The sequence below is a fragment of the Equus quagga genome, chromosome 11 (genome assembly GCF_021613505.1).
Source record: "Equus quagga isolate Etosha38 chromosome 11, UCLA_HA_Equagga_1.0, whole genome shotgun sequence".
In the NCBI taxonomy this organism is placed as follows: Eukaryota; Metazoa; Chordata; class Mammalia; order Perissodactyla; family Equidae; genus Equus; species Equus quagga.
This window is the reverse complement of record NC_060277.1, coordinates 86,802,835-86,829,097: the sequence shown is the minus strand read 5'-3', so window position 1 is coordinate 86,829,097 and position 26,263 is coordinate 86,802,835. Positions and strand designations below refer to the sequence as shown.

Sequence of the window (26,263 nt, the reverse complement as noted above, 5' to 3'; positions counted from 1 at the left end):
AAAACCTCTTCTGCATTACATGGGAGGTGTTATACTTACAACGTTACAAAGGCTATCAGTGGAATCTAGGGAGTCTGTGATTTCTGAATGAAACAGAAGTCTCTGTCTGGAGTAGGGCAGGCAAATAGATTTCAGCTCACTGCCTCAAGTGTTGTTTGTGAAGAATTCCGAGGCCATTTTCAACCTCACTGATGTGTGCTTTGGTGGATTAGAGCTGTCTGCTGTGGGTTCAGCGGGGAAGAGGTGTGTAGGACACATGCCACGTCTTTGCAGTCTTTGGTCTTCTAGAGCATGTTGCTAACACAGAAAATCTCCCAGGATGAACAGTAGTAATGCAATAGTAGGTTAGAATGACAAAATAAACAGGGACAACCCCTCTTCCCAAAAGTTCTTATGACATATGCAGTATTTAAGAGCTTTGCCTTTATAACTCCAAAGAATAAGTGATTTCCAGTAGGCTTGGTTATTCTCATTTCTCTCCAGTCAGAGTTTGTTAATGACCCTAAATGATTGTCTGAACTTGGAGTTGGACATCCTATTAGGATGTTTGCAGGTAAGAAAGAATGTGGATCATAACCTTTACATAAATACAATTTGTCCTTGTCAGCCCCCTATATCAATTAAGGGCTTAAGTTACGTTGTGTCATCTCATTTATAAAATAAATGGAAAACACAAAAGAAAAAAATCGGAGGTTATGTTTTCTTACCCCGTAACTTTATTTTGCAAGTAGAGCCTATATTAAGTAAGCCTAATGTAATTAGAAATTAGGGATGTTGGAGAGGGGAGGGTGGAGAGGAAGGAATGGTTTCTGGATTAGGAAATAAAAAACTGCTACTTTTAACTTTTCCTAAATCCTTACCAGATTATTTTAGCTCCACTTTAGTGGATACTGTCAGGAGCCCTCCCTCTGAAGACCTCATTAAATTTGGTTGCTTTGATTCATTTTGGATGAGTTAAGAAATGCCCACTGATGCAGCAGTTAAGTTCACACGTTCCGCTTGGGCGGCTCAGAGTTCACCGGTTCGGATCCCAGGTATGGACCTATGCACTGCTTGTCAGGCCATGCTGTGGCAGGTGTCCTGCATATAAAGTAGAGGAAGATGGGCATGGATGTTAGCTCAGGGCCAGTCTTCCTCAACAGAGAGGAGGATTGGCAGCAGATGTTAGCGCAGGGCTAATCTTCCTCAAAAAAAATGAAATATAAATAAATAAATGCCCATTGACAGACTACTAAAGTCTAAGGCTCACTTGATGAAGTGACAGGGCAATTTCTATGCACCTAACTTCAGGTTAGATAAGAAGAATGTGTGTAGGCCTCCCACTGTCTTTTGCACGTATGAGAATCCTAGGCATTTCTTTCTTAACAAGATTATAATGAGGGAACCAACAGAGGACTTGAAGGATGAAATATGGACATTTTTAATGTTTTGTTCCTAAACACTTCTCGTTAGTGGCATCAAGTCAATTCAGACTCCTAGCGACCCTGCCGGTCTTTTTGTGCCATCCTCTCACCTTCCAGCACGAGATCATACAGTGCTCCACTGCTGTTCACAGGATTTTCATGGCCAACTTTTTCAGAAGTGTGTGGCCAGGTCCTTCTTCCTAGTCTGTCGTAGTCTGGAAGCTCCACTGAAACCTGTCTGTCATGGGTGACCCTGCTGGTATTTGAAATACCGGTGGCATCGCTTTCAGCATCACAGCAACACACAGCTGCCACAGTATGACAACTGACAGATGGATGGTGTGCCTCCCTGATCAGGAAACAAACCTGGGCCACAGCAGTGAGAGCCTCGAATCTTAACCTCTAGACCACCAGGTCTGGCTTGAACACTCCTTAGCTGTGAATAAATTGTAAGGTATTGAAACCACTAGTTTGGATGTAACCATCTATGTGATAACCGGCTTAGAATATCCAGTAATTAGTCCAGTGCCTGGTATGTGTCAGGACTTAACAAATATTTATCCAGTGAATGAATACTGTCTGGCAATTTGGGGAAGCAATTGGTGAGAAAAAAATAAGGGCCTTAGAATCAGACAGACCTGGGTTTTAATGTTTATGCTACCACTTTTTGAGTGTGACCTTGGTATAATTGGTATTATTTCAATCGTCTGTACCCCCTTTTCTCATCCAAAAAAACAAGTAGTTTCTATCTCCCAGGAATGCTTTGCGATTTAAATAAAATAAGGGGTGTAAGGCCCCTGGCAAAATTCCTGGCACGTGGTGCATGCTTAACAGATGTTAGTCCCCCACTCTTCCCTTATTTTATCCTGCTATTTGCCAATGGAGGAGTTTTAAATGACAACATTTGCACAGCTGCAAATAGGATCCAGTAGCCAAAACCTACACTTCTGCCACTCCCCAGCCAGTCAGAAGCCCTGTGACAGGAGCCGAGAGGTTGCCCTGCTCAGGAGCCTGAGACAGCTTGCTCTGGGTTTTCTATAAATATCCACGAAGGGGTGTAGCAGTATGAAGCGCTATATGAGCAACTGTCATTTAAACGAAAGGCCAGCCAGCTGACTGAGGTTATTCAGAATAGCAAAGCCCACTGAAATGAATAAAACATCTGGATCTAGACAGCCAACACCAAACTTCCCCCCCACCCCCATTTAACCAATGACAGGTGTAACTGAAGCATGTTTTTTAGCATTTCATTGGGATAATATAAGCAAATCCTCTGGGACTGCATAAAGTACTTTGGAAATTCGTTACCTTTCTGGCGTTATCATTTATTTAGGCAGATGTGGAATTGTCTCTGCCTTCAAGATCCTTTATATAAATTTATCAACAAATACTAACTTTCGTTAAACACTGCCAAATTTGGTTGCTGTATTAATCTGCTGGGGCTCCCCTAACAAAATACCACAGACTGATGGCTTAAACAACAAATTTTCTCACAATTCTGGAGGCCAGAAGTCCAAGATCAAGATGCCATCAGGATTGGTTTCTTGTGAGGCCTCTCTTTCTGGGATGTAGACAGCTACCTTCTCACTGTGTCCTCACGTGGCCTCTTCTCTATGTGTGCACGGAGAAAGAGAGCTCTCTGGGGTGTCTTCCATTGGACCAGGGCCTCACCTCCAGGACCTCATCTAACCCTAATGACCTCCCCACAGGCCCTGTTTCCAGATGCAGCCACCTTAGGGGTGAGGGCTTCAACATATGAATTGGAGAGGGTGGGGCCACAATTCAGTCTATAGCGGTTGCTTCTCCCTTAAATTACTTTCCATAAGATCTCTAGCACCTTCTTTTTCTCCATCCAGTAATCTCCATTACAGTGTAACATGTAATCTTTCTTCCTATACATTTACCAAGTTTGAGGCAAACTGGAAGAATTAATCCAAACTGATGCCTTTCCCTTAGGCCCTAGTCTTTAGTGGAAGAAGCAGCTGAGGGGAAGGGGAGTATGTAAGCAGAAGAATGGCTCCCCAACAATGTCCACATGCTAATCCCTACAACCTGCGAATGCGTTAGGTTACATGGTAAAGGAACATAAAGGTTGCAGGTTGAATTAAGATTGCTAGTCAGCTGACCTTAAAATAGGGAAATTAGCCTGGATTATCCAGGTGGATCCAATCTAATCACATGAGTCCTTAATAGTGGAAGAGGAAGGCAGAAGAAGAGAGTCAGAGAAAGAGATGTGACAGTGGAAGCAGGGTCAGAGATATGCTCTGTGGCTGGCTTTGAAGATGGGGCCACTTGCCACGGAATCTAGGTAGCCTTTAAAAGCTGGGAAAGCAAGGAAATGGATTCTCCCCTAGAGCCTCCAGCAAGGAGTGTAGCTTTGCCAGCACAAAAACACAACTCGTTGCTTTTAGCCCAGCGAGACCCATGTTGGACTTCCGATCTACAGAACTGTAAGCCAGGACATTTGTTTTGTTTTAAGCCACTAAATTTGTGATAATTTGGTACTGCACCAGTAGAAACTAATACAGGGTGTTAGAGGTGGAAGGGAGAGGGTGATGGTTATGATCAACCTCGAGTGTGTCAGGCATGGAGACAGGGGATCTATATATGTTATCTCAGTGCTGCTAAGGCAGGTAATATATGTTTTCTAGATTAGCAAACTGAGGCTCAGAGTTTGTCACTTTCGCAGAGACACACAGGTAACCCAGTGAGTACGTGGGCAGTCCAGAATTTCAAACCTGGTCTGCACAGTCTGTATGAAAGAAGAGTGACCATAGTCTGCATCGAAGCCCTAGCTCTGCGACTGTGTGACCTTGGACAGTGTACTTGAACTCTCTTAGCCTCAGTTTCTTCAATTGTAAAAATTGTAGAGAAGAGCAAGGTTCATGAGATTTAGATGAACAAATTGGGAAATGGGTATCAAAGGACATTGTAAAGTACAAAATGCTTATCTGATGTAAAGTCTTCTCCAGCTGCCACATACCTGAACATCCATGTCAAATGGATGTTCGAGATATTGAGGGGGCTGGAGGGCTTCTCGGATCATACCTGGACTTTGTTACTTAGCCTCAGCATTAAGCAGGTCCCTCTGTGAAAATCTCCATCCTTGTGTTGGGCATCAGGTGCCTTGGAATATGGTTTTGGCTGCATTCTGAATCATTTCGGCGGCTGAAATTTCCAGTGTGGTAAAGTCCTCTCAGTAAAGGTCAGGGAATGAGGGGTGCGGTGAGCGCTTAGCCAAACCACTTACCATCTTGTTTATTTGTCTTTGTAGGAATTTATACTCTAATAGTTAATACAAGATTTGTTAAAATAGTATTTGTTTGATGTAAATAATTATAACTTAAAGCCTGGGATTTGAGTAAGTTTATACATAACTCCAGCTATTTAGTAATTAAACTCTAGTCAAAATTGTTTGGAGCCAGCCTTGATGGCCTAGTGGTTAAAGTTCTGCGCACTCACCCCTGAGGCCTGGGTTCTCTTCCCCGTCACAGAAGCTCACCACCCATCTGTCAGTTGCTATCCTGTGGCAGCGGCTCACGTAGAACTAGAAGGACTTAGAACTAGAACATACAACCATGTACTGGGGCTTTGGGGAGAAGGAAAAAAAATTGTTTGAGTTATCATAGTGATTCACTTATTACCTGCCACCAAAGATATGAATAGACCTTGTCAAATTACTTGGATATGAGAATATTGGTGAAGAGGGCTAGTCGTTGTGGTTATTTGGTAGTTTTTTGACTATTTCAATAAATTGAACTTTTTTTCTGCTAAAGTTGAATTTCTATACACATATTTCTGAGTCGTTTAGGGCAAGGCCACTGCATCATCACATCTGAAGACTGTTTTATGTGATCCTCAATTATGAATAAGCTCGTCTACCACTTTTGAGCATTTTTTACTCAGTGGTATAACAATAGTAATATATCAGTGGAATGTCTAATGGATCCTTGCATCAAACATTTATTGACCCCCCCACTTTCTGTGAGCCTGGCACTGGGGCTCTAAATATGCATAGGACACTTCCCTGCCCTCCAGAAGCTAACAGCCTAGTGGGCAAAGATAGACATACTCAGAATTCATTGCCACACAATGTGAAAAGTACAAGACTGCTGGGAAAGCAGGCCTCACACAGTACTTTCTATTTATACTCCCTCAATAAATTTTTTATGAATTTTGTGGCAAGTGCTTTAAAAAATGCTTTAGGCATATACTCTATGATCATTGAATTAATCAGTCAACACATCTTTACTTAGTTCGTCTTATAAAGCTGAAGAGCCCTTTCAGGTGATCATTTAAGCCATCTGAGAACCTCCATTCATATTGTTGTTGGAGCCAACCCAGATAACAGAGCCTCTGAGAGCAGTAACGTAATGGTTAAGTTCTTAGAAGTCGGATTTGGATCCAGGTCCCGACTAATACTTAATAGTTTTATGTTTATAAAGCTGGAGTGAGGTATTTCACCTCTCTCAGTTTTAGTTTCCTCATATAGAAGATGAGGATAAATATAACTCTTTCTTTCCTTTAAAATATACTAAGGTTCTAAAAGACCTTAAATAAGTCCATTTATTCACAAGTCCATGGTGGCACCATTAGAAACAATTAGTATGTGAAGTTCATTATAGAACTATAAAGGTTGACAGCATGGTTGGTTTTTAATCCCATAATTTTTACTATAATTGAAGGTTTCTACTTTATAGCACTCACTCTCAATATGGAGTCAATAATACTTATAAAACACCTCATGCTTTTAGAGATGATCCCATAAGGAACCCCTCCAAGTCCCTTTCAGCTTTGATTTTTAGGGATGTCAATTCTTCTCTAACATAATATGTATATTTATCTTTTAGTGTAGTCAGTTTAACTTTGGTAGAAAAGTAATACTAGAAGTAGTATAAAATTCGTTGAAATCTTATGTTTCAAATAGTTTTAGTTCTTTCAATACTTCACATTTGGTAATTAAGAAAAATACATTTAGTCAGATGTTTGTTAAACTTATTTTATTGGATAAATTAAGTAAAAGCCTTATGACTTATAATTCTTACTATTTTAATAAGAACATTAAAAATTAAAGTAGCTTCTATATTTCAGGCACTTCTACTTATAACTAGGAATTTAATGAGGAAACTTTGGCAATGGTCTTGAAAACTTGTTTCTTATTAATTTTAGTTCCATTACCCTGTATTCTGACAGTCTGTTGATTATTGACGTAAATTTAACATGAAAAAAATATTGCCTGTTTTCTATATTTTAAAAAAACAAGCTCTTTGGTTTGTAAAAGTTGTACATGTATTTACTAGGAAGGTAATAGTCATGACTTCCTTGAAATGCTCTCTTCTTGCTTAACATTGACTTAGAATGACACTGGCTGCTATAACAAATCACTGCCTTTCAGTGTCTTAGCGCTCACATACCAGTCAATGCACGGATTCCTGGTTGATGGATGGAGGTTTTTTGTCTTTGGGTGGTGACTTGCAGACCTCAGCACCTTCTAGCGCATGGCTCTGCCATCCCCTAGGGCCTCAGAGTCCTCTGCATTCAGCTAGTGGATGAGGAGTAAGAGTAGAGAAAGCACTCCAGCTTCTTAAAAACCCCTGGCCCACAAGACACAAACATCAATTCTCTCACCTTCCATTGGTAGGAACTAGTCACATGCTCACATAAGGATGTAGATGAAATGGGAGATGAGAAATGTAGTCTCTGCCTGGGCACCTGCCTCCTGGTGACACTCAACAGTATGGAATGGAGGACGTAAATGTTGGTGGACACTGCTGGCGGGTGTATGAGAATGTACAAATATGCCAACTATAAAATTCTGTATAATTGTTTATTAGTATCTAATAGTCCAGTGTATAGGTACCAGTGTCAGTGGAACATGTTCTTTGAGGTCTTCTATATTTTTTTTTATCTGATAATGATCAAAAACAGTTACCCCGAGCTGTAATTTGTGACTATAGAACACTTACTTTCTTTGAAAAATTAATTGCATCAGCTTTGGACCTGGGATTTTTTGGTTCTATACAAAATTGCCAGCAGTCTAAGCTTCCGTATATTATTTGAAAACAATATAATTAATATTTTCCATATTCTTTTCAGGCATTTTCTTTTCAGTGATCTATTTTTACAAGGCGAGTGACATAGAAATTTTTTCCAATATTATGCAGAAGTAATATTTCAGATTCTTGTAATATAATTTGATATCTGAGGCCTAAAGATTTTTTGATTCATTGGATTTTTTAAACTTTCCAAAGATAGAGGATGTATTTTTTATAGAAAATGCCATAAATATATAGTAAAAATAAAATTTGGCCTCTAAACTGTAAAGATTTGGATGGGATCCTGCTAATATTTGATCAGAGCCTCGCTGGATTTCCAAATGCCTAATTATGAAATACTCAAAGTGTTCTGTGATATTTACAGAGTTCACTAATGAGAAATATTCGTTTTGATTTTAGGCATATATTTCTAAAATCATGTAAGAGGGAACTCAATATTTCCTTGGAAACAAACTGCCTATAATTTTCTCTTAAACATGCTTTGGAATGGACTTCCTATTACTAATCTGTAGTCATTCTCATAACCCATGTCTGACAAGAATACGTGCCACCTCATGGTTTGGTGACTTTTTAATAATTTTTTTTGACATGGTTCACTTTTTGTTCTTACCTTCTATTTTGTTTTCAATGGGATTCTTTTTTAAATATAAATCTTTTATTGTCATTAATACTTGCAGTTTATGGCCAGTTGGAAAATTTTCCAGTCTTTCCAAGTTACTGGTGCCAGGAACAGATTGAATTAACATGTATTTACTTGTCTTTGTTTTCTGGTTCACATGAATGTTATATGCATAAGATTATCTGCTCCCCTCCAAAAGCACATTGGACATTAATTACTTTGGCTCTTTATTCTGTAGCTTTACTAAACATGATAATATATGCGATCTTGCTAAATTCACAATGCTGTATAAATAGTGCCATCCCCAATGGAAGATTAACAAAAGGACCTCTTTCATCATCACAGACGGTTATAAGAATGAATTTCTACAAAACTAGTGCACTTTTTGTCTTTAAACCACTTTTCTCTTAACAGGCTGTCCTAAATTTTTATTTCAAAAGAAAGCATTTTGCATGCTAGGAGGTAAGAAACATAAGGAGTGTAATTATAATAGGATTTAAATAATTCACTTACATTTCTTTGCCAATAAAATAAAGTGTGTTCTCTTAGGTTTTTTTGTAAGCTCTAAAATATGTCTCTCAATTTACTAATATTATAAAAGAAAAAACTCAACACTGCCATCTTCCCAAATCGAATATTAATGTTTTCCAACAACAGATTTAGCAATCATTTAGAGGCAAGTAGTATTATGCTGTTAGATTTTCAAATATATCTGAACTTCTGTTGATGGCTCCCCCAAATCAGGTCAGATGCACTCTCCGCAGGAACATTTGCCAGAGGTACTGTATGTTCAAACGGAAGATTTTCATGTTTCATAGGCAGCCTCATTTATTTTCCAGACCTCTAAATTTTTCATACTAAGTAACAGCATCTCACTTTATGAACCATGGGGTCTTTATTAATTAAACAGAATCAACAGGGCTGATTTATTCTCTCTCTTCTCAGTTGAATTACCAAGCGCACAAATCAGAGAGGAAATATTTCTAATACTAGAATGTTCTCCAAGCCAGTAAATCTGGGATTATCTCATCGTAAGGATTATGTCAAAGCTCTTTAGTCACATTGCTCACTAGGACATAAAATGGAATAGTATACACACAAATGGCCCCATTCTAGCATTACAGGAAGAATTCCAAGTTTTTCTTAAAATAATCGGAAAGCCCTAATTATCAATAAAACTAGCCATGATCATTTACTGAATATCTACTCATTGCCAGGCACTTTACATGCACTGCCTGAGTTTTAGAAGCATTGGTTCTGGATGTTTTTATGAAAGACCCAGATGTGAAATGCGCCACTGACGCATAGAACGCTATCTCTCTGTTGCTGAAGTTCTGTTCTTTCCTGTGAGTATCTGTTGTAACGGCATATTTGGTGCTTAGGTGTGGGTTTTTCAAACATCTACAGAGAAATATATTGTGAATATAAGATTAATCAATATTTTATGGTATTTTATATTTGGAGTAAGATCAGATGTTGATTTGTTGATTAAAAGTGCTTAATGAAGGTTCCTGGCAAGGATGACCTTCTGGTGGAACTTTCTCATATTTATTGTTTAGAGCCTATAACTGCATTTTTTTCTTAGACATTTGTTTTTAATTATTTTAAATTATCAATTTAGTGAAATTTCCGTATCTGGGGAGTTATAATATTTCAAGAACAAGAGTTTTATTTTTTAAAAAGTCAAATAGGGAAGCATGCACCCAAACTCATCCCCAGGTAATTGTTCCTGTTTTTCTTCCTCCCACCCTCCCCAATTAGGGAACATTATCAGGGAGGGAGGATTTATAATAATTTAAATTGAAGTCTCTTCTTTGGACTAACATATTGTAAATGTGCTGATAAACATTAAAGTATATAAACAAAGAGTTTAAAATTAGCAAAACTGTCTCATCCAGCTTTTTCCTTTTAGTTTTAAACAGGTACTTTGTACAGGACGGTGTGTCCTCATTTCACCCTGCAGCGGCGTTCTGGCCCTCTTAGGTTACACTCATTAGTATTTCTTTAAAACCACTTTCAATTTAGGCCACTTTCCAGCATTATAAAAGCCTTGAAATGAAGTTAACCTGTTCAGAATCAAAAGCCTTAGTAAGTTTAGCCTCCATAATAAGAAATTCCATTAAACCATTTTAAAGAGATAATAGTAATGTGGATTACTGTCAAGAGAATAATGATTCTTTGTACCACTTAACCACACTCCGAGGTTTGAAACTATGAAGATATCTAGGCCTTACTGCCTTCTCCTTGATTCTTAAATAACTGAAACTCTTTTACCCCATCATGAAACTATCAATGATCTTCCATGGAAAGATGGATTTTAATATTTAAGCAGAGGAGTTGAACAATTTGTATAGGAGGACATGGATAGAATTTAGAGTATAGGATTGAAAACAAACCAAATCCAGTAATGACAGTAAAACTGACCATTTGTACTAAGTCCAACATTCTCAGTTATTGTCATCAACAGCTGATAAAGTAAGAACATTTTTGTGAGAGTCCCAAATTGTGCTCTGTGGAGCATTCACCCCGTGTGTGCTAACAGGGGCACGTTAGTTTGAGTACTATTGCATACTCTTGGAGAGTCATAGAACACATTAGTATATTTAAGGCTCTGGGAAATCCTACGGTAAAGAAACCTACTTAACTATGTTTAACTTAGTGTATCTCAAACTTATTTGACCATAGGATTCTCTTCTTCACATAACAATTTGTTAAAAACCCTTGGAACACACTTTGGAAAATGTTATCCAGTAATGTAAGAGATACTTTCAGATCCATGATCTTATTTGATCCTCATAAGTGCCAGCCCTCAGGAGGACTTGCTCTAAGACATGATGCAGCTTCTGAAGTTGAGTTTGGGTAGGATCGGGGCGGGGGAACTAAGCTGAGATGGATGAGGGCAGTGGGGTAAACCAGAGCTAGAAAGAGGATGCAAGGAGAAGAAACAAATTATCCTAATTCCAGAAGCTGTCTGTCCAACACTCGGGAGCTGTGCAGATGGGGTGGACTTAGGAGATTCGTCCAGCTGAAGGCTGGGAGTAGAATACTAGGTCTGAGAACCACCATCCGCCAGGTAGGGACACGCTTGGTGATGTTTCCCCACTCCTTGAACATGCCCTCTATCTTTTGTACATCCTTCCTCACCTCTTCTTGTGTTCTTCCCTGAAATGCCTAGTCATTTGTTCTGAGAACATGTTAGGTACCATAAATTCAGAGATCAGAAATAGTTCCTGCCCTCAAGGAGCTTCATATTCATTAAGAGTGCTTCAAAATAAACAAGCATTTATAATATAATATAATAAGAGATAAGACCATGGGCACAGATCAGAGGAATCTTGAGGGAGATTTGGTTCTTTAGAATTAGTATGAGTTAAGATAAATAAGATGGGAGGGAGGAAGATTGTAGCAGAGAAGAAAGTATTGTTGAGGCAGGTAAAAAACAAGGTATTTCATCCTGTAGAGTAGGTATTTGATCCAGAAGGCATCGTTGGCACTGAATTTTTCGCAGGTGAGCAACAGCGTATGATTTGTCATTTAGAAAGATCTCTTAGCTTGAGTGGAGACTGAATTAGAAAAGAGGCAGAGAGACAAGCTATTTCAGTGACCCAGGCTATAGCACTGGAAAGGGAGAGGAAGGAAAAGATTCCAGTGATCTTACAGCAAGACACTCACAGGACGTGCTGACTGACTAGATGTCAGGTAAGGAGTCAAAGACAACACATTCTCCTGCATTGCTTTTTACCAAAGAAGAAAAAAGGAAATGGTTTTTGTTAAGCCTTAAGATATGTCTAAAAGTTATTGAAACCATTGGATCTAGTTCCAACTGCTTCCTACCACAAGGGACCGCAGTGGGGTGGCTGCAGTGTCACTAGGATCAGTACTTGCATGGATGGGTAGAAGGACCACCTTTCAGATTGTAATTGCATTCCTTGTTCTTCTCAAGTCACGTAACACAGACCACATCCTGGATCCATCCCGTGATGAGCGCACTGAACCTGTCTTGCTCGGAGGAGAATGAAGAGGATTGCTCCAGAGAACTTCCTGACCAGAAGAGTTGATGGTTTTCTGGAGGAAGCTGAGCTGCCTAGTCTTCTGGCTTCTCAGTCTACTGGATGAGGATGGCTCTGAGGCACACCAGTCTAAAATAGGAGTAAAATACACACTGCTTACTGGAGTTGTAAAATGGAGACTCTAGATTTCAGCTATTTTTGTAAAACTCTTTGATATAACTGTATACATTTACGAGCTCAATTGCCACTACAGTAGTTCTTTAAGAATAATCTAGTCATATTTTTTGAAATCGTATATAATTAGATTTTATAATATGTATAATTTTTTCATATATAATTAGATTTTTGTAATTTTATATATATTTCTTTGTAGAGTATCAGCTACAATGGTTTTTATAGTTAAGACTTATATTGGAAAATTATATGAACATAGTGAAACACTTCATTTATTTGTAATTCACTAACCTTTTATATCGTATCTTAGGAAAGTGATTTAAGCAAGCTTTCTGGGGTTTGTAAGGATCACATTTAGACAACTGTCTCACGGGCTCCTGCATACAGCTTACATCTTTATGGGTCTTTCTAATTTACAAAATGCTTTTCAGACCCTGGTTTATTTAAACCCTACGACATGCCTGTGAGGCAGATCCAGTGAGTATTTTTCTTCTTGTTTTTCAGTTAGGGAAATAGCGGTTCAGAGAAATGAAGCACCTTATCCTGGAGCCGAGACTCACACCTAGGTGTTCTGATTCTGTGTGCAACCCCCTCTCCACCGCACCCTGCTGGCCCCGCAGAGGGAGGCTACAGCCCCACGCGCAGGGCACCGTGGCTCTGTTGATGCAGCTGAGCTCCACAGCTGTGCACTCCGGGGGCCACAGAGATTCAGGGAGCACTTCTTCAGTCAAACACGGCCCCCACATAACCCCACTCTTCTCCTATAAACCCTTCCCCCTGCTTCTCCCCCAAACACTCACCAAGTAGGAACACGGCTTTGTGATGTTCTGTCTTCTTTCAGCAGATCAGTTTTCTAAAGAAAAGGGACTGGCTCACATCTGGGATTTGCCCTGCTTTGGTTGCCCTTGCCAGAGGGAGCGTTTGAGGGGAGATGATGAGAAGAGGGGCATCAGAGTCTCCTCTGCTGTGAAAAGAGACATCCTTGAACTCTTCCGCTAGGAGTTCAAGACTGACCTCATTATTGCTGATTTATCACCCTCCAAACTGATTATACTTGTGATCTTATTTTATTGTAAGGATACTACTCCACAGTTTTTGGAAGGAATGAGCCATTGACTTGGAGTGCTAAAGATTTTCTCTCAGTTTAATGATTTAAACTTGAAGCTGGGAAATGGGGAAGTGGAGTGGGGATGAAGTCATTGTAAATATCCTGGGCATTAGGTACCAACTGAATAATAAAAAGGGTCTTATTCTTATCCAATGTTACTGTATTGTCAGGTAATACACTTAGGAAGACAGTGAGTAAGAATCATTAATCGGAATACTCTGTTCCCAAACCAGGCCTGATAACACAGAAAAGTTACTGTTGTCACTCCGGCCTCTTCTCTTCTCCCCACCACCATCACCCCTCCTCCCCCTCCTCCTCCATTCTTCCCCTTTTCTCCCCCTCCTCCTCCCTTCTCTCCCTCCCTCCCCACTTCTGAAATACAAGTAGGAAAAAGGAACTCAGAACCTTGAGGTTCTGGAAGGAACCTTAAAGATCACCTGATTCAGTGATTTTCAAACATCTTTTGATGAAAAAGACTCATTTTTCAAATGAATTCTTATGCAGAATCCCAATATATGTAACAGATTTTTTAAAAATATTGCTGCTCTGCTTGAAACAAGATGGAGGCCTGGAGCCCGTTAAAGCAGCCCCCAGCCCTGCTATGTAAACCTCAAGTTCTTTAGGACAGAATGTAAGAATCGTCGGTTGTAACCACCTTATAGCTGAGTAAACAGATCCTAAGAGTTCGCGCCGTGAGTTAGTGGCCAGGTCAGGATTAGACTAGATCCTCAGTCTGCGAGTCCACCAGATTTCCTGTGGTATGTAATACGCATGTCTATTGTAAATATGTGTGCGCGGTGTACTCACCATACATTCCTGAATATATGTAGGATTTATAGTTTATATCTTGAATAGTAACATAAAGTCAAATCCAGGCTGATGGGTAGTCATTAGCCCTGAGAAGTTTCAGACAGCTGGAGAAGCCTGGCATTTCACCTGACAGCTATTTGAATATTAGGAAGCTTCGGGGAGACACGTTTTGAGAGAAGCCCCTGAGGGACCTCTTTCCTTGTGTCCCCCAGAGGGGAGTGAGAGTCTCAAACACCCGAAGTTACTTTTGTGAGTGAGTAGCTATAATTGTGAATGTACAGACTTTTGTTGTTCCCAGATTGATACTATGAAATTTCCCTCCCCCTCCTGGGGGTGTTTCTCTAATTTGTTTCTAGTGAGGCGAACACAGAGGAGATGCTAGAGTCACTTGAGATCAAGGTCCTCAGGCACCCATTTCACTGACAGACACCTCATATGTTAACTTTGCTGTTTTGAGCCACTTTCCTCCCTGTTTCTGTCAAATACCTAATGGAAAAAGGTCTATGAAAATTGTGATATTAAGTATTTTGCGTCATACATTGTGATGGGCAGTTTGCGTATATTATTTCATTATCTTCTTAAAACAATGCCATGAGGTAGAAACTATAATGACCCCATTTTGTAAAGAAGAAACAGGTGTACAGAGGGTTGCTAATCTTTGCCTAAGGGTCACACAGTACCCACTTGTGGAAGCTGGGGTTGCAGGCGGGCCTCACAGAGCCCCTTCTCTTAAACCACTGTGCAGAGCTGCTTAGATACGTTGTGTGTGATGCTAGGGGCAGAGCTGGGGTCTGTGGGTCAGTTTTATGAGAGGCAGAATCCAGTTCAGTGCAATAAGGAACTTTCTGGTAGTTAGGGCTCAGGAAAGAATTCCCCAGGAGAAAGTGGAAGCATTGTCCCAGGAGGTGTAAACCAACAGATAAATGCTGTAAGAGACACTCAAAGAAACATGTGGTGGGGACTCATTAAGAATCCTTGTCCATTGCAAAGAGAATCCGCAAGTTATTTTTTGGTGAGCTAACATTCACATAGCCAGTCTTTCTTTAATATAAATCAGCCCTATCGATGTGGTCATTTTAAGCTCTTCGTCGTTGACCCACTCACTCAGATTTTAGGGTTAAAAAGTCTGAGTGTACTGATGTCCCTCCATCTCAGTTTACTAAAGAGTGACCAGGGTTAGCCATCCTTATTCATTCTCAGAATATTTCCTGAGCACCGACAGTGTGCCAAGCGCTGTGTTGGAGCACTATGACAAGCAGGGCAATAGCTAGCCGCTTCCTGGGTTCTGCTTACTATTGGCTTTAGAGAAAAAAGTTTCTCAGGTGGCCAGAGCTGAACAGCTTCTCTTTAATTTTTAAGTTTCAAAGATAATCTATTTCCATTTAAAAATTCAAGTAGTATGGAACTGAGTAAAGTAAAAAAATAGCCCGTCTGACTTTCCAGAGGTAGCTGTCACTAATAGTGTGATGAGTATTTTTACTCAAAGGAAATCATACTGTTAAGCAGCTTTCTTTTAACTTACTAAATTGTGGTCATTTTTTCATGTCAATACATAGATTAATGTTGTATTTCAAATATTTGTGTAAAATATCGCTACCTAGATAACTCATAATTTGGGTAGCCAGCAATCTATTGATGAACACTTAAGGCTATTGTAAGTTTTCTTCTGTTACTAAGAATATCACAGTGAATATTCTTATGTTCGTATTCTTATATTCATTAAATCCTTTTCTCGTATCTATGAATTCTTGTGCCAATATGTCTATAATGAGAATACATTTATAAAAGTAAATTGCTACATCAAAGGTGTGTTCATTTTAATTTTGGTAGGTAATCATAAATTTTCCTCCATAAAAATAGGACCAATTTGCAGTACTACCAATGATATATGAGAGGCTTTTTTGGTCTGAAGATTGCCAATAGCTTTTCTTACTGTTTTTGTCCTTTAAGAGTAACCTTCCTTCCATCGTGGTCTAGGGACCTGAACTCTGTTGTCAGTAGGTGTTAGTTGTCCTTTAGCAGCAGAGACTGACCCGCTGTATAGAGACTAGCGGTGACTAGTGTTCACTGCATGTTAAACACATCATTACCCTCGTCTTCGTTCTTGAAAATATTGACCTTTCCTGCTTTACATGCAGTGATGGTGAGGCTCGACTTTTAAATGAGCTAACTTGGGTGAGGGCCCTTGGTAAAGTTCAAAGCACAATGCAAACACACGCACAAGTCCTTTCAGCCTCAATTTCCCCATCTGTATAGTAATCCCCTACCTCTACCCAAACCCGTTCAACTCAGTAACCACTTCCTGAGCACCTATTATATGCTAGGCAAAATGCAAGGTCCTGAAGTTTCCGTGCTGAATAGTACTGATTCCCAAATCAAGAAGCTCATAGTCTGAAACCTTTTCCCATTCTTTTCTTTTTTCTCAAAAACCTTTTATTTTTCCTTAAAGGAGTAAGAAGTTAGGGGTTTGTTTAGTAGGAAACCCTGAAGAGAAGCCTTTTATCAGTCTCTTAAATTTGAATAATTCCAAAATAATATTAACAGCACCCCTTGACTAGAAGTGAAAGGAGAAGAACATACTGTATGAAGGGCCTCTCTAATAATAAATGCAAAGCAGCTGTGAAAATACAGGGTCAAATGATGCTTTCATAAAGTGTGTGCAAAATTAGAAAATATCCTTTTTCTAGGGGGAAATGGGACACTTTTATTTTCTCTGCTAAGTGAAATGCAACTTTTTCAAAGGTCAACAAACTTGAATTTACAATATATAGAACAGAACTAACATTAAAGCAACTTACTCTATTGCGTATAACTTTTGAGAAGATGAAAAGAACTCTAAACAGAATATGCTTGTGGGGCTCAACTTGGGAAATAAAATACCCAAGATGTTTTAACCATAACTATCCACGTGTAATATCATTGTGCCTGCATGATGAGTATATAAATATTAAATGCAAATCTGCATTTGCTTCCTTCATAGGACTTTTTACATTTAACTAATACTGCTTTTGTTAATTTTTTTCAAGTTTGGTTTTTACCCTGGGGGGTGGGGGTCTGAGGGAAAGTGCAATCAGATTAGTAGCTCTGACCCTCCCATTCCCATTTCTCAGTCATCAAATTATTCTCTGTCGCTTCATTCTGTTTATTCCTTTTACATTATTTATCAGTTCGGAGTGATCTGTTTGTTTACTGTCTTCCTTAATGGAGTAAGCTCCACGAGGGCAGGGATTTCTCTGTCTTGTCCACCATTGCTCCTCAGGATCTAGCATGATGCCTGTCATGTAGCAGATGTTCCAGACCTACTTGCCAAATTATGCGTGTCACGTGCTGCCTATAACTAAGACTTAGTTGCCAGTTTAACTCTCATGCTCTTGTATTCATTTATTCACTTCATCTCATACCAAATGCTACTAGATGCCAGACACTTTGCAAAGTACCAGGGAAACAAAGCAAAACAGATGTGATCCTAGCCCCCATGTGATTTATATTTTATGCAAAGGACACTCAACTGAAATTAACCAAAGCTTTTTCCATTTATTTTCTTTCTCCCCTTTCTTTATCCCATATTTGAACTTCTAGGACATTTAATGTTCATTGCCTCAAGAAAGGGGTATGACATCAAAAAGCAGAGGAACACATGCTCTTTTGAGTTTCAAAAGTATGGCTCCTTAGGGAACTGGAAAGGATTCATGATTTAGATCAAAGATTTGAGAGCACATATGATGAGGAAGAGCAAGGCTTTCCTACTCCCTGTCTAGGAAATAATTCCCCTGGCTGTGGGAGGGAAGAAAGAGCAAAAATGTTGGTGGAGCTCAGGAAAAGGGGCCTGGGTCCAGCTCCCGGGAGCAGCAAAATCCCACTTATATTTGTTAATGTTGAGAGCAGAGGAGACCTATTCCTCACTGTACCCTAGGATGGAAATGATTGTGCGGTGTGTCTAGGCAGATGGGGCCTTAGACAACTCCAGTGAGCTTCCTCCAGCCCAATGTGGTCCAAACTGAAAGATCAGATTGATTTCTGTGAACCCAAAAGGATCATAGGAGTAACAGGAAGACACATTGGACCTGAGTGAGGATTTTTTTCCATTCAATCTGCATGGCCTCTCAGTGAAACCCAGTTGGGATGATGACATCAGACCACCAAAATGCGGAATGCCTTGGCAAGAGTTAAGGCTCCCAGAGCTTAGCAAGGACTCCAAAGAATGGAGGGAAGTACAAGTTGATTGAGATTAGTGTTGGTCATGCTCATTTATTCCATTCTTCTGATGTTTCCTTCCTCATGGAGGGAGCTCCTTAGAGTAATGCTTCTGGCCTGTCTCTGTCTCTGCACTCCCAGGCTGTCACTTACATGCCTAGTGAGTTCAGGATAAAGAGCAAGACACGTACTGTTTCTAGAACATTTCTTAAATATATTCCGTTTTCTCTGTTCCATGCAAACTCTGCCTATTTGTTTTTCAGGTCTTTCTCGTTTATTACCTGGATAATCACCATGTAAGAAATATACCTTCCTCCCTCTCTACCACACTTGTCCCCATCAATCTACCCACCACATTTCCGGCAGAATTATCTTTCTGAAACACAAATTTGGTTCTCTTGCCCCCTTGCTCCTCTTCAGTAGTTCCCTAGCACCTCCCATTACCTGACCCTCTCCACTTTCTCTTCAGCCTCGTTTTTCATCCCCACCAGTCACTCAAATAGACTTATGTCTGTCTGAGAAACTTCTCCTGCCTCATTCCTTCATCAGATCCTTCTCATCCTTCAAGACATCACTTTCATTTCACCCCTCCTGTGACGGTTTGGCCACTTGCTGCCTTCCTCATGCCCAGTACTGGCACCCAACAGATGCCCCTCTGCATTTTTTCATATATGGCCACCCGTCTTCCCACGCGGGAGTGGTGAAGCAAGAACTTCCACCCCGAGAGAAGATGCTGACCTGTTTGTCCAGTCACTCATTGGACTATTACATTTATTTACTAGTTCATGTAATGAGCTGGGTTACTGAGTCTTAAAGGCTTGAAATCTGGTCCTACCCCTCTTTTGTGCTTTCTTTCTCCATGTGGTAATGAAAATCGGAATTCTGGTTAAAGCCAACTAGTCTCTCACTGCGGCTGTCCCACTCAACATCATCACCTCGGTGAGGGAATCAGGTGGGGATGGGAGGGAAATGGGATGACAGAAAACTAACTCAGGTAGTCTGTTGTTTCTGGATTGTCTATTGTTGCTTTGCAGTGTTTTTATCTAGAACCCTGGAAAGTGAGAAGGTTCACTGGGCAGATTCATGCTCTGAAATCCTATCCCAGCCCCCTTTCATGCAAACCTTTTAAAAAAGCCTCTGTCATGCTATATTTGCAATTAATTGGGGTGGGAAAGGGAGTTGTGTGTCTCTTCTGTTAGACTTTGAGCCCTCGAAGTCAGAGTCCATATATTATTTTTAATCTCTCGCATAAGACATGGCACAGTGATATTCAATAAATGTTACAGAATAAATTAAAAACATGATTTATTGTTTTCAAAACCTCTTAGCTGTTTCCTGTTTCTGGCAGGGAAAGATAAAGTAGATGAAAAAGGAAAAAAATGAGATGGGAATTTAACTAAGCATATCTTCACTAACTCGTTCTAACGTTGAAACAATATAATGGGTTTTGCTGAAGATGGAAGTGCATGCTGCCTAAGTTTGGTCATAAAATTCACAGTATGATTGCAGTGGAAGGATTGTAAAACATATACTGAAACATTGTTGATTTGCCCAAGGTTTTGAAAAGATACAACAAAATGATTTGGTATGGAAGGGTAGAGAAAGCCTAAGAGCAAAATACAAGGTTAGTGCATTTAACATACAAGGTTAGTGCATTTCAAGGCAACGGCATTCAAACTTCTGTTCTTCTAGGTTAATTAATCATGGTGCTGAAGAATTGATTGGGCACAAGGGAGCTGTGTATTACCACAGGGCTGTGAAAGTGCAGAAATTATGCTGTCTAGAACTAAGCCCCCTGGAATTGCTTGACTGTTGCTCCTTCACAGTGGAGAAATTAATCTTTCATCAGCAAAATATGGGAAGGGAAACAGGAAGACAAAACAAATTGGGTGGATAATAAAGTTACCTTGGCATATAGACAGTTCAGATCAGGTATTTCTCTGGAATGGAATATGAAAAAATGTTTGTGGGCAGATCCTAGTTCTATATACTGAGTAGTTTTAATCATTCAGGGAAGTAATGCATGCATTTAATCTAAGGCCAGCTTTTTATTTTGTGTGGTGATCACATGGGTTGTACATGGTTTTGTGATCATCACACACACACAAAAAAAGCCAGTGCCAAATGAAATGCATGGATTACTTCTCTGAATGGTAAGAGTGCTCAACATAAGGAAAATCTGAAGGAAATAGGGTGTGCACATGTGCACACCTTGTGTGTGTCTGTGTATGTGTATATATGCACCACGTGTACACCCATACACATATACACACTTTGGAGGCATAAGAAATATTTAATAGACTGAAGTCTACAAATTGCAAGAATATGATCAAAGTGGTGTCTCCTCATTCTCCAATAGAACTCCTGCTGTGAATCATAGAAGGTAAGTCTATGAAGTTTTCTCGGTTATCCCAATGTTGCTAAGATTGTTTATTGATTATATTCCTTCTGTCTCTTTGAGCACCATATTCCTGATTAGTATTTCACCAGATTTAAGACTCCATCAGTTGTAAGACTCATCATTATTTTATGTGTCACTAAAAATGAAAAAAAAGGGCATTTAAAATATGACAGTACTTTGAATTTTTGTCTTATGACCCTTTAAGTAAATCTAAGAGCTGTCTGAAGATAGATTTTTTTTATTATGTGTATATATAAAAGAAAATGAAATACAAATAAATTTCAATGTTCCTAAAACTTCTGTATATTCAGAATGGAACTCTTTCAATGTTCCTAAAACTTCTGTATATTCAGAATGGAACTCTTCTGAATCTCTGTTTTGAATCAGAGTTGTCATTCATGTTTTTCACAATAACATCCTTTCTGCCATCAAATGAAGCATTTCTTAAAGGAGTGCTCCCCTACTGTCTCTGGTATTTTTTTCCCCAAGTCTTTGACATCTATTCTGCAGTTTGGATGCCGGCACTTTTTTGTTCTTTACAAAAGGTTTTAATAGAAAATTTTTAGACAACAATCAGGATTCATATTCCTTCCTCAAATAGTCCTTAAATGCTTTATTCACCGAAAAGTAAAGGAGTAACAGTCCATTCATGCCAGGGGAAAAACAACCAAGTTCCTGCTTGCACGGGCAAAGACGACTAATTATGGTTTCCTGGCCAACAGTTACTGCAAGACATTTTTTATTGTAAAGCACATCTTGTAATATGTTCGATTCCCCTGTGATGAGGATTTGTATGAATTAGGGGAAAAAACAATAAGGAAATAGAGAAATAGGACCAACACAAAGGGAAGAGGAGAAAAAACCCACATAAGGATGTGATGTCAAGCAAAGCCAATGGGTGGGGGAGGGGTGGTACACCAGAGAGCGCTGGAGATGGAGTAAGTCCTACCTCAGTTGTCCAAGTCAGAGGCCAGGAAGCTGGGAGAATTGATACCTCTGTACCATCAGTCATTGGTGAAGCGTGGGAGGCCTGCGAGGGGGCCGTAAGTCTCCAGGTACCACTAGCTCTGTCTAGGCAAAGTGGATTCCTGCAGCCATGCAACAAAGAGATGCAGGTGCTGAGTATTGGGAGTGAAAGCACACAGAGCTAAGAGAGAGCCATAGAGGGATCCGAGAACACTGACAGTGTCTGTTACACATCCCACTTTCAAAGACATTTAAATGTGAAAAATGTGTGTCTTAGAATCAATGAAATACAGTATTGGGGATCAGATTTCCTTGTTCCTGGCTCACCTCAAAGCATCCTTAAAATTGAGTTAAAGATGAAATGCCTTACCCAATGAAAACAGAATGGCCTTTCTGAAAAATTATTTAATTCAATCAAAATGATTTGAAAAGCTATTCCTAAAAACCTTAACAGATGTACTTGGAAGAGATCGAGTGACTTGTCTCCCACATTGCTGGGAGTGGAATGTCTAAACTGTCCAGGACAGATAGCTCTCTCTTATGTACTCTGTGAAGTGACTCTTTAAGGTTGTGGACAATTCAAACTCCCTCAATAATCTGTTCCAGTACCTTCTTTCCTGCCAGTTTAGAAAGAAGAAAAGTGGAAACAAACCTCCCCACCTGTGATATGAGGCTTCCCTAGATTATTGATTCTAGTGAATTTTTAAGTAATGCGACTTCTCCAGAATTATTTGTCATATCTTAACATATTGATGTTTTAAGATATAATAAAAAAAAAATTTTTTTAATACAATAATATTCTATTTTAGTGAGGGTATATGACATCAATATTCTCAAGTATTCTTAGGGCATCTATAAATCACTATAAACTTTCTGGAAAGCAGTTTTGGAATATCTATCGAGAACTTTCAAAATGTTCAGACTTTTTGACCCTATAGTTCTAGTACTGTGAATTTATCCTCACAAAGGATCACAATTTTAGACAAAAATTTTGTATTGAAAGATTTTCTGAAGCATTGTTTAAAATAGAAATAAATACCTATATGCCTCAAACCAGGGGGATGTCTAAATAAAATATGGTATCTCACAGAATAGGAATTGTTTAATAATATTTAATGACCCGGGGAAAGTATCACAATATAACACAGAGTGGAAGTAAAAGAAAGCAGAAGTCCATATACAGTATGCTACCAACAGTATTTTATGTATAAATACCATAGAAGAACCTGAGGAAAATATTAGGCTACACTATTAGTGATATTTATTCTATTCATTATATTTTTCTGCATTTTTTAAACTTGCCACATTGAGCATGCATTTTATAAGAAAAACAGTTGTTAGTAATTTTATGTATATGTGGAAAAAATATCTCTGATTTGATTATATTTGTATTTCCTCTTACATTTTCTAGGAAAATTTTGCCTTAGAACTCTGTATACCATCCAGTGAAAATTTGTGACGCTATAGAGCTAGAAAGGTGAATGGTTGGGCTGTGGCCATGAATGAGACCTGACCTGTATTCTCAATAACTACATTGATTATTGTGGGGACAAACAAACAAAAAACAGATTTGTGTTTAATATCTGTGTCTATACCACTTGTGTGGCCAGATGCACTGCATTTGATGCTTATTCAGGACTTTTTTCTTGCTAGACAGGTAGAGTTGTCACAGATGTGATATTTCCTATTTCATTTTCTGGGAAGGGCCAGGGTTGATGGCAGAGTAAAGACTGAAGCCTTCACTGCTGTTGTGGATGTCAGTGTAAATATTCCCGTGCAGTGTCATTGAGAGAACCGTCCTGCCAAGCACCTGAGTTTGCCATCTATATCTTGCCATTCTCAAAGATCCTGGGCCTATTTTCTCTCCATTGAAAACAGTTGTGCAGTAAAAATAGCAAAGAGGTCTAGCAGAGTTTATGCATCATTAGATTTTTCACGTTAACTCTATACCTAGAGCCACGTCTGAAGTATTCTTCCTTTGGACACAGTGCCTGGTGCTGGACTCTGCCCCCAAAATATTAGGCGAGCCTCTGAATAACGTCTTTGCAGGAAGCACAAAATCTTACAGTTGAAATGAACTTGTAAGTCCCTCTAGTCCAACCACCTTTCAAATGAAAGGATCCTTTTGAAGCATGCCTGACCAGCAGCTAGTCAGAGCTTTGCTGCGATAGTCCTATTGAGGAGGGACTTGCTGACGCCTTTAAAAACTTCTTATTTTGCCTAAAGATGATTTTTTTAAAAAATCTCATCTCTTATCACATTCAACCAAGATACTGTTTTATCAACAAGAAATAACCTGTAAATTAGCCTCCTCATGTGGATTTCCTTTGCTGACCAGGGGATGCCTCCCCACTGGAGAAGAGGCTGGGTGCCAGTCCCTTTTGACCACATCCCACCATGGTATTTTATACTTCATCTGAATAAGATACGTGGCATCATCTACATGGAAATTGTAACTCCGTTTATGTTATGGGTTGAATTGTGTCACCTCAAAATTCCGATGTTGAAGTCCTAACTCCCGGTACCTCAGCACGTGACCTTATTTGGAGATAGGCTCTTGACAAAGGTAATCAAGTTAAAATGAGGTCATTAGGGTAGGCCCAGATCCAATATCACTAGTGTCCTTGTAAAAAGGGGAAATTTGGAGAAACCCACACATACACAAGGAGAACACCATGTGAAGACTGGAGTTATGTTGCCACAAGCCAAGGAACTACCCAAAGCTAGGAGAAAAGCCTAGAACAGGACCTTCCCCAGTGCCTTCAGAATGGGCATGGGCCAGCCAACACCTCAGTCTCTTGGCTCTAGCCTCCGGAACTATGACAGTAAATTTCTGTTGTCTGAGCCACTCAGTTTGTGGTACTTTGTTTCAATAGTTCTAGGAAACGAATACACCCCCCAAATTCAAAACTGCCCCTTTAAACTATAAAAACAGTAACAATCACAGTGTTAACAACCCTGAGTGACTGGTATCACTGTTGGTCAATCTTTGTAGCTGTGAGCTCTTGTCCTGTTGATATCAGGAGTCAGCTCTGTTGGAGGCCTACCAAAGACTCTTCTCTTGTGGGGTGAGCTCACTAGACTGTGAGTACCATTTGATCCATCTGGGTTAGTGGTAAGAACAAACCTCCAAGTGGCCCATTCAGGTGATGCCCAGGCCTGATATATTAAGAGGCATGATACTTTCTTTTCTTTCTTTTCTTTTCTTTTTTTTTTTTTGAGCAAGATTGGCCCCGAGCTAACATCTGTGCCCATCTTCCTCTATTTTATATGTGGGATGCCTGCCACAGCATGGCATAATAAACGGTGCTAGGTCCCTGCCTGGGATCTGAACTCACAAACCCTGGGTCACCGAAGCAGAGCACGTGAACTTAACCACTATGCCACCAGGCCAGCTCCAAGAGGCCTGATTTATTAAGAAACATATTAGAATCACCTGGAGAGATTTTAAAACTCACAAAGCCTAGCCAAACTCCAGATCCACTAAATCTGAATCTCTGGGTATAGGACCCACATACTTGTGTCTTAAAGATCTCCAGGTGATTCCAGTGTGTAGCCAGGATTCAGCATCACTGCTCTAGCCTGTCGTGGGCTCCAGGTAACTAAAACTTCCCAGAGAGCAAGTTGCCAAAAACAAAAGTTACATCCTTGGGTGCATATATTCTTGTATTCACAAAATTGAAACTGCAACCTCAACAACGCTTGCAAACAAATACACCCACACACTCCAGCTGCATGATTTCTTTTGATAACACTTCCCCTATTTGCCCATTTTAAGACTGCCCCTAAACTCAATTTTTGTAATGTTAACAATAATGCCACCAACTCATATTTATATAGAATTTACAATTTAAAGTTTGCCTCCCACAATAATCTGGTGACATAGTCAGGGTTGGCATTCTTTCTGTTTTGCGTGTGAGAAAACTGAGGCTCAGATATGTCATGTGACTTTCCCAAGTCATGAGAGGCTTACCAACTTGTCCCAATTTCCCTGGGACTTTGCTGGTTTTAAAACTGGAGGGCCCTCATCCTGGGAAGCCCCTCAGTCCTGGGCAAGCCAGGCTGGTTGGTCACCCTGCAGCTACGGCAAGAGGCTGAGATGAGTGCCAGTTACCTGCTCCGGAGGACTGTGGAGCCTGGGCGAGCCACCCCCTCCTTCTGCAGGGAGAACACGAGACTTGGGTAAGCCTCCAGGTCTTCTGCTGGAACCCCCTCCAGTCTTAGACAGACATCGAGGAGCCACCAGGGCACAAAGAAAGAAAAGTGACTGTGTCTCCTCCCCCACCCATGCTTGTGGTACATTCCCTAGGACTGGAAATTTCCAGACCACGGAGCAGAAAGCTGTGTGAGCTGATGAGGTTTGTTTCAGCTTTTTGTTTTGTTGGGTTGTTATAGTTTTGATTTATTTAATATTTTTTAAATCATCGCAGAGACTTGACTTTCTTGAGAGGTGTACAATTCTTTGAACTTTTAGCACATATGTAGATACATTTGACCACCATCATAATGAAGATACAGAACA

The 26,263-nt window shown here is 39.8% G+C and overlaps 1 protein-coding gene across 2 annotated transcripts in view; it reads left to right on the top strand.

Annotated features, from left to right (window-relative positions):
* STXBP4 (syntaxin binding protein 4) overlaps positions 1-15,979 on the top strand; it is a 163,715-nt gene extending 147,736 nt beyond the window's left edge. The window contains exon 16 of one of the 2 annotated variants that reach the window (XM_046675298.1): positions 12,022-15,979. In XM_046675298.1, coding sequence (XP_046531254.1) covers positions 12,022-12,136 — 115 coding nt within the window. In that variant the 3' untranslated portion in view covers positions 12,137-15,979. The remainder of the gene's footprint in view (positions 1-12,021) is intronic. The other variant, XM_046675297.1, reaches the window with a different exon arrangement.
* Positions 15,980-26,263: the final 10,284 nt, after the last annotated feature.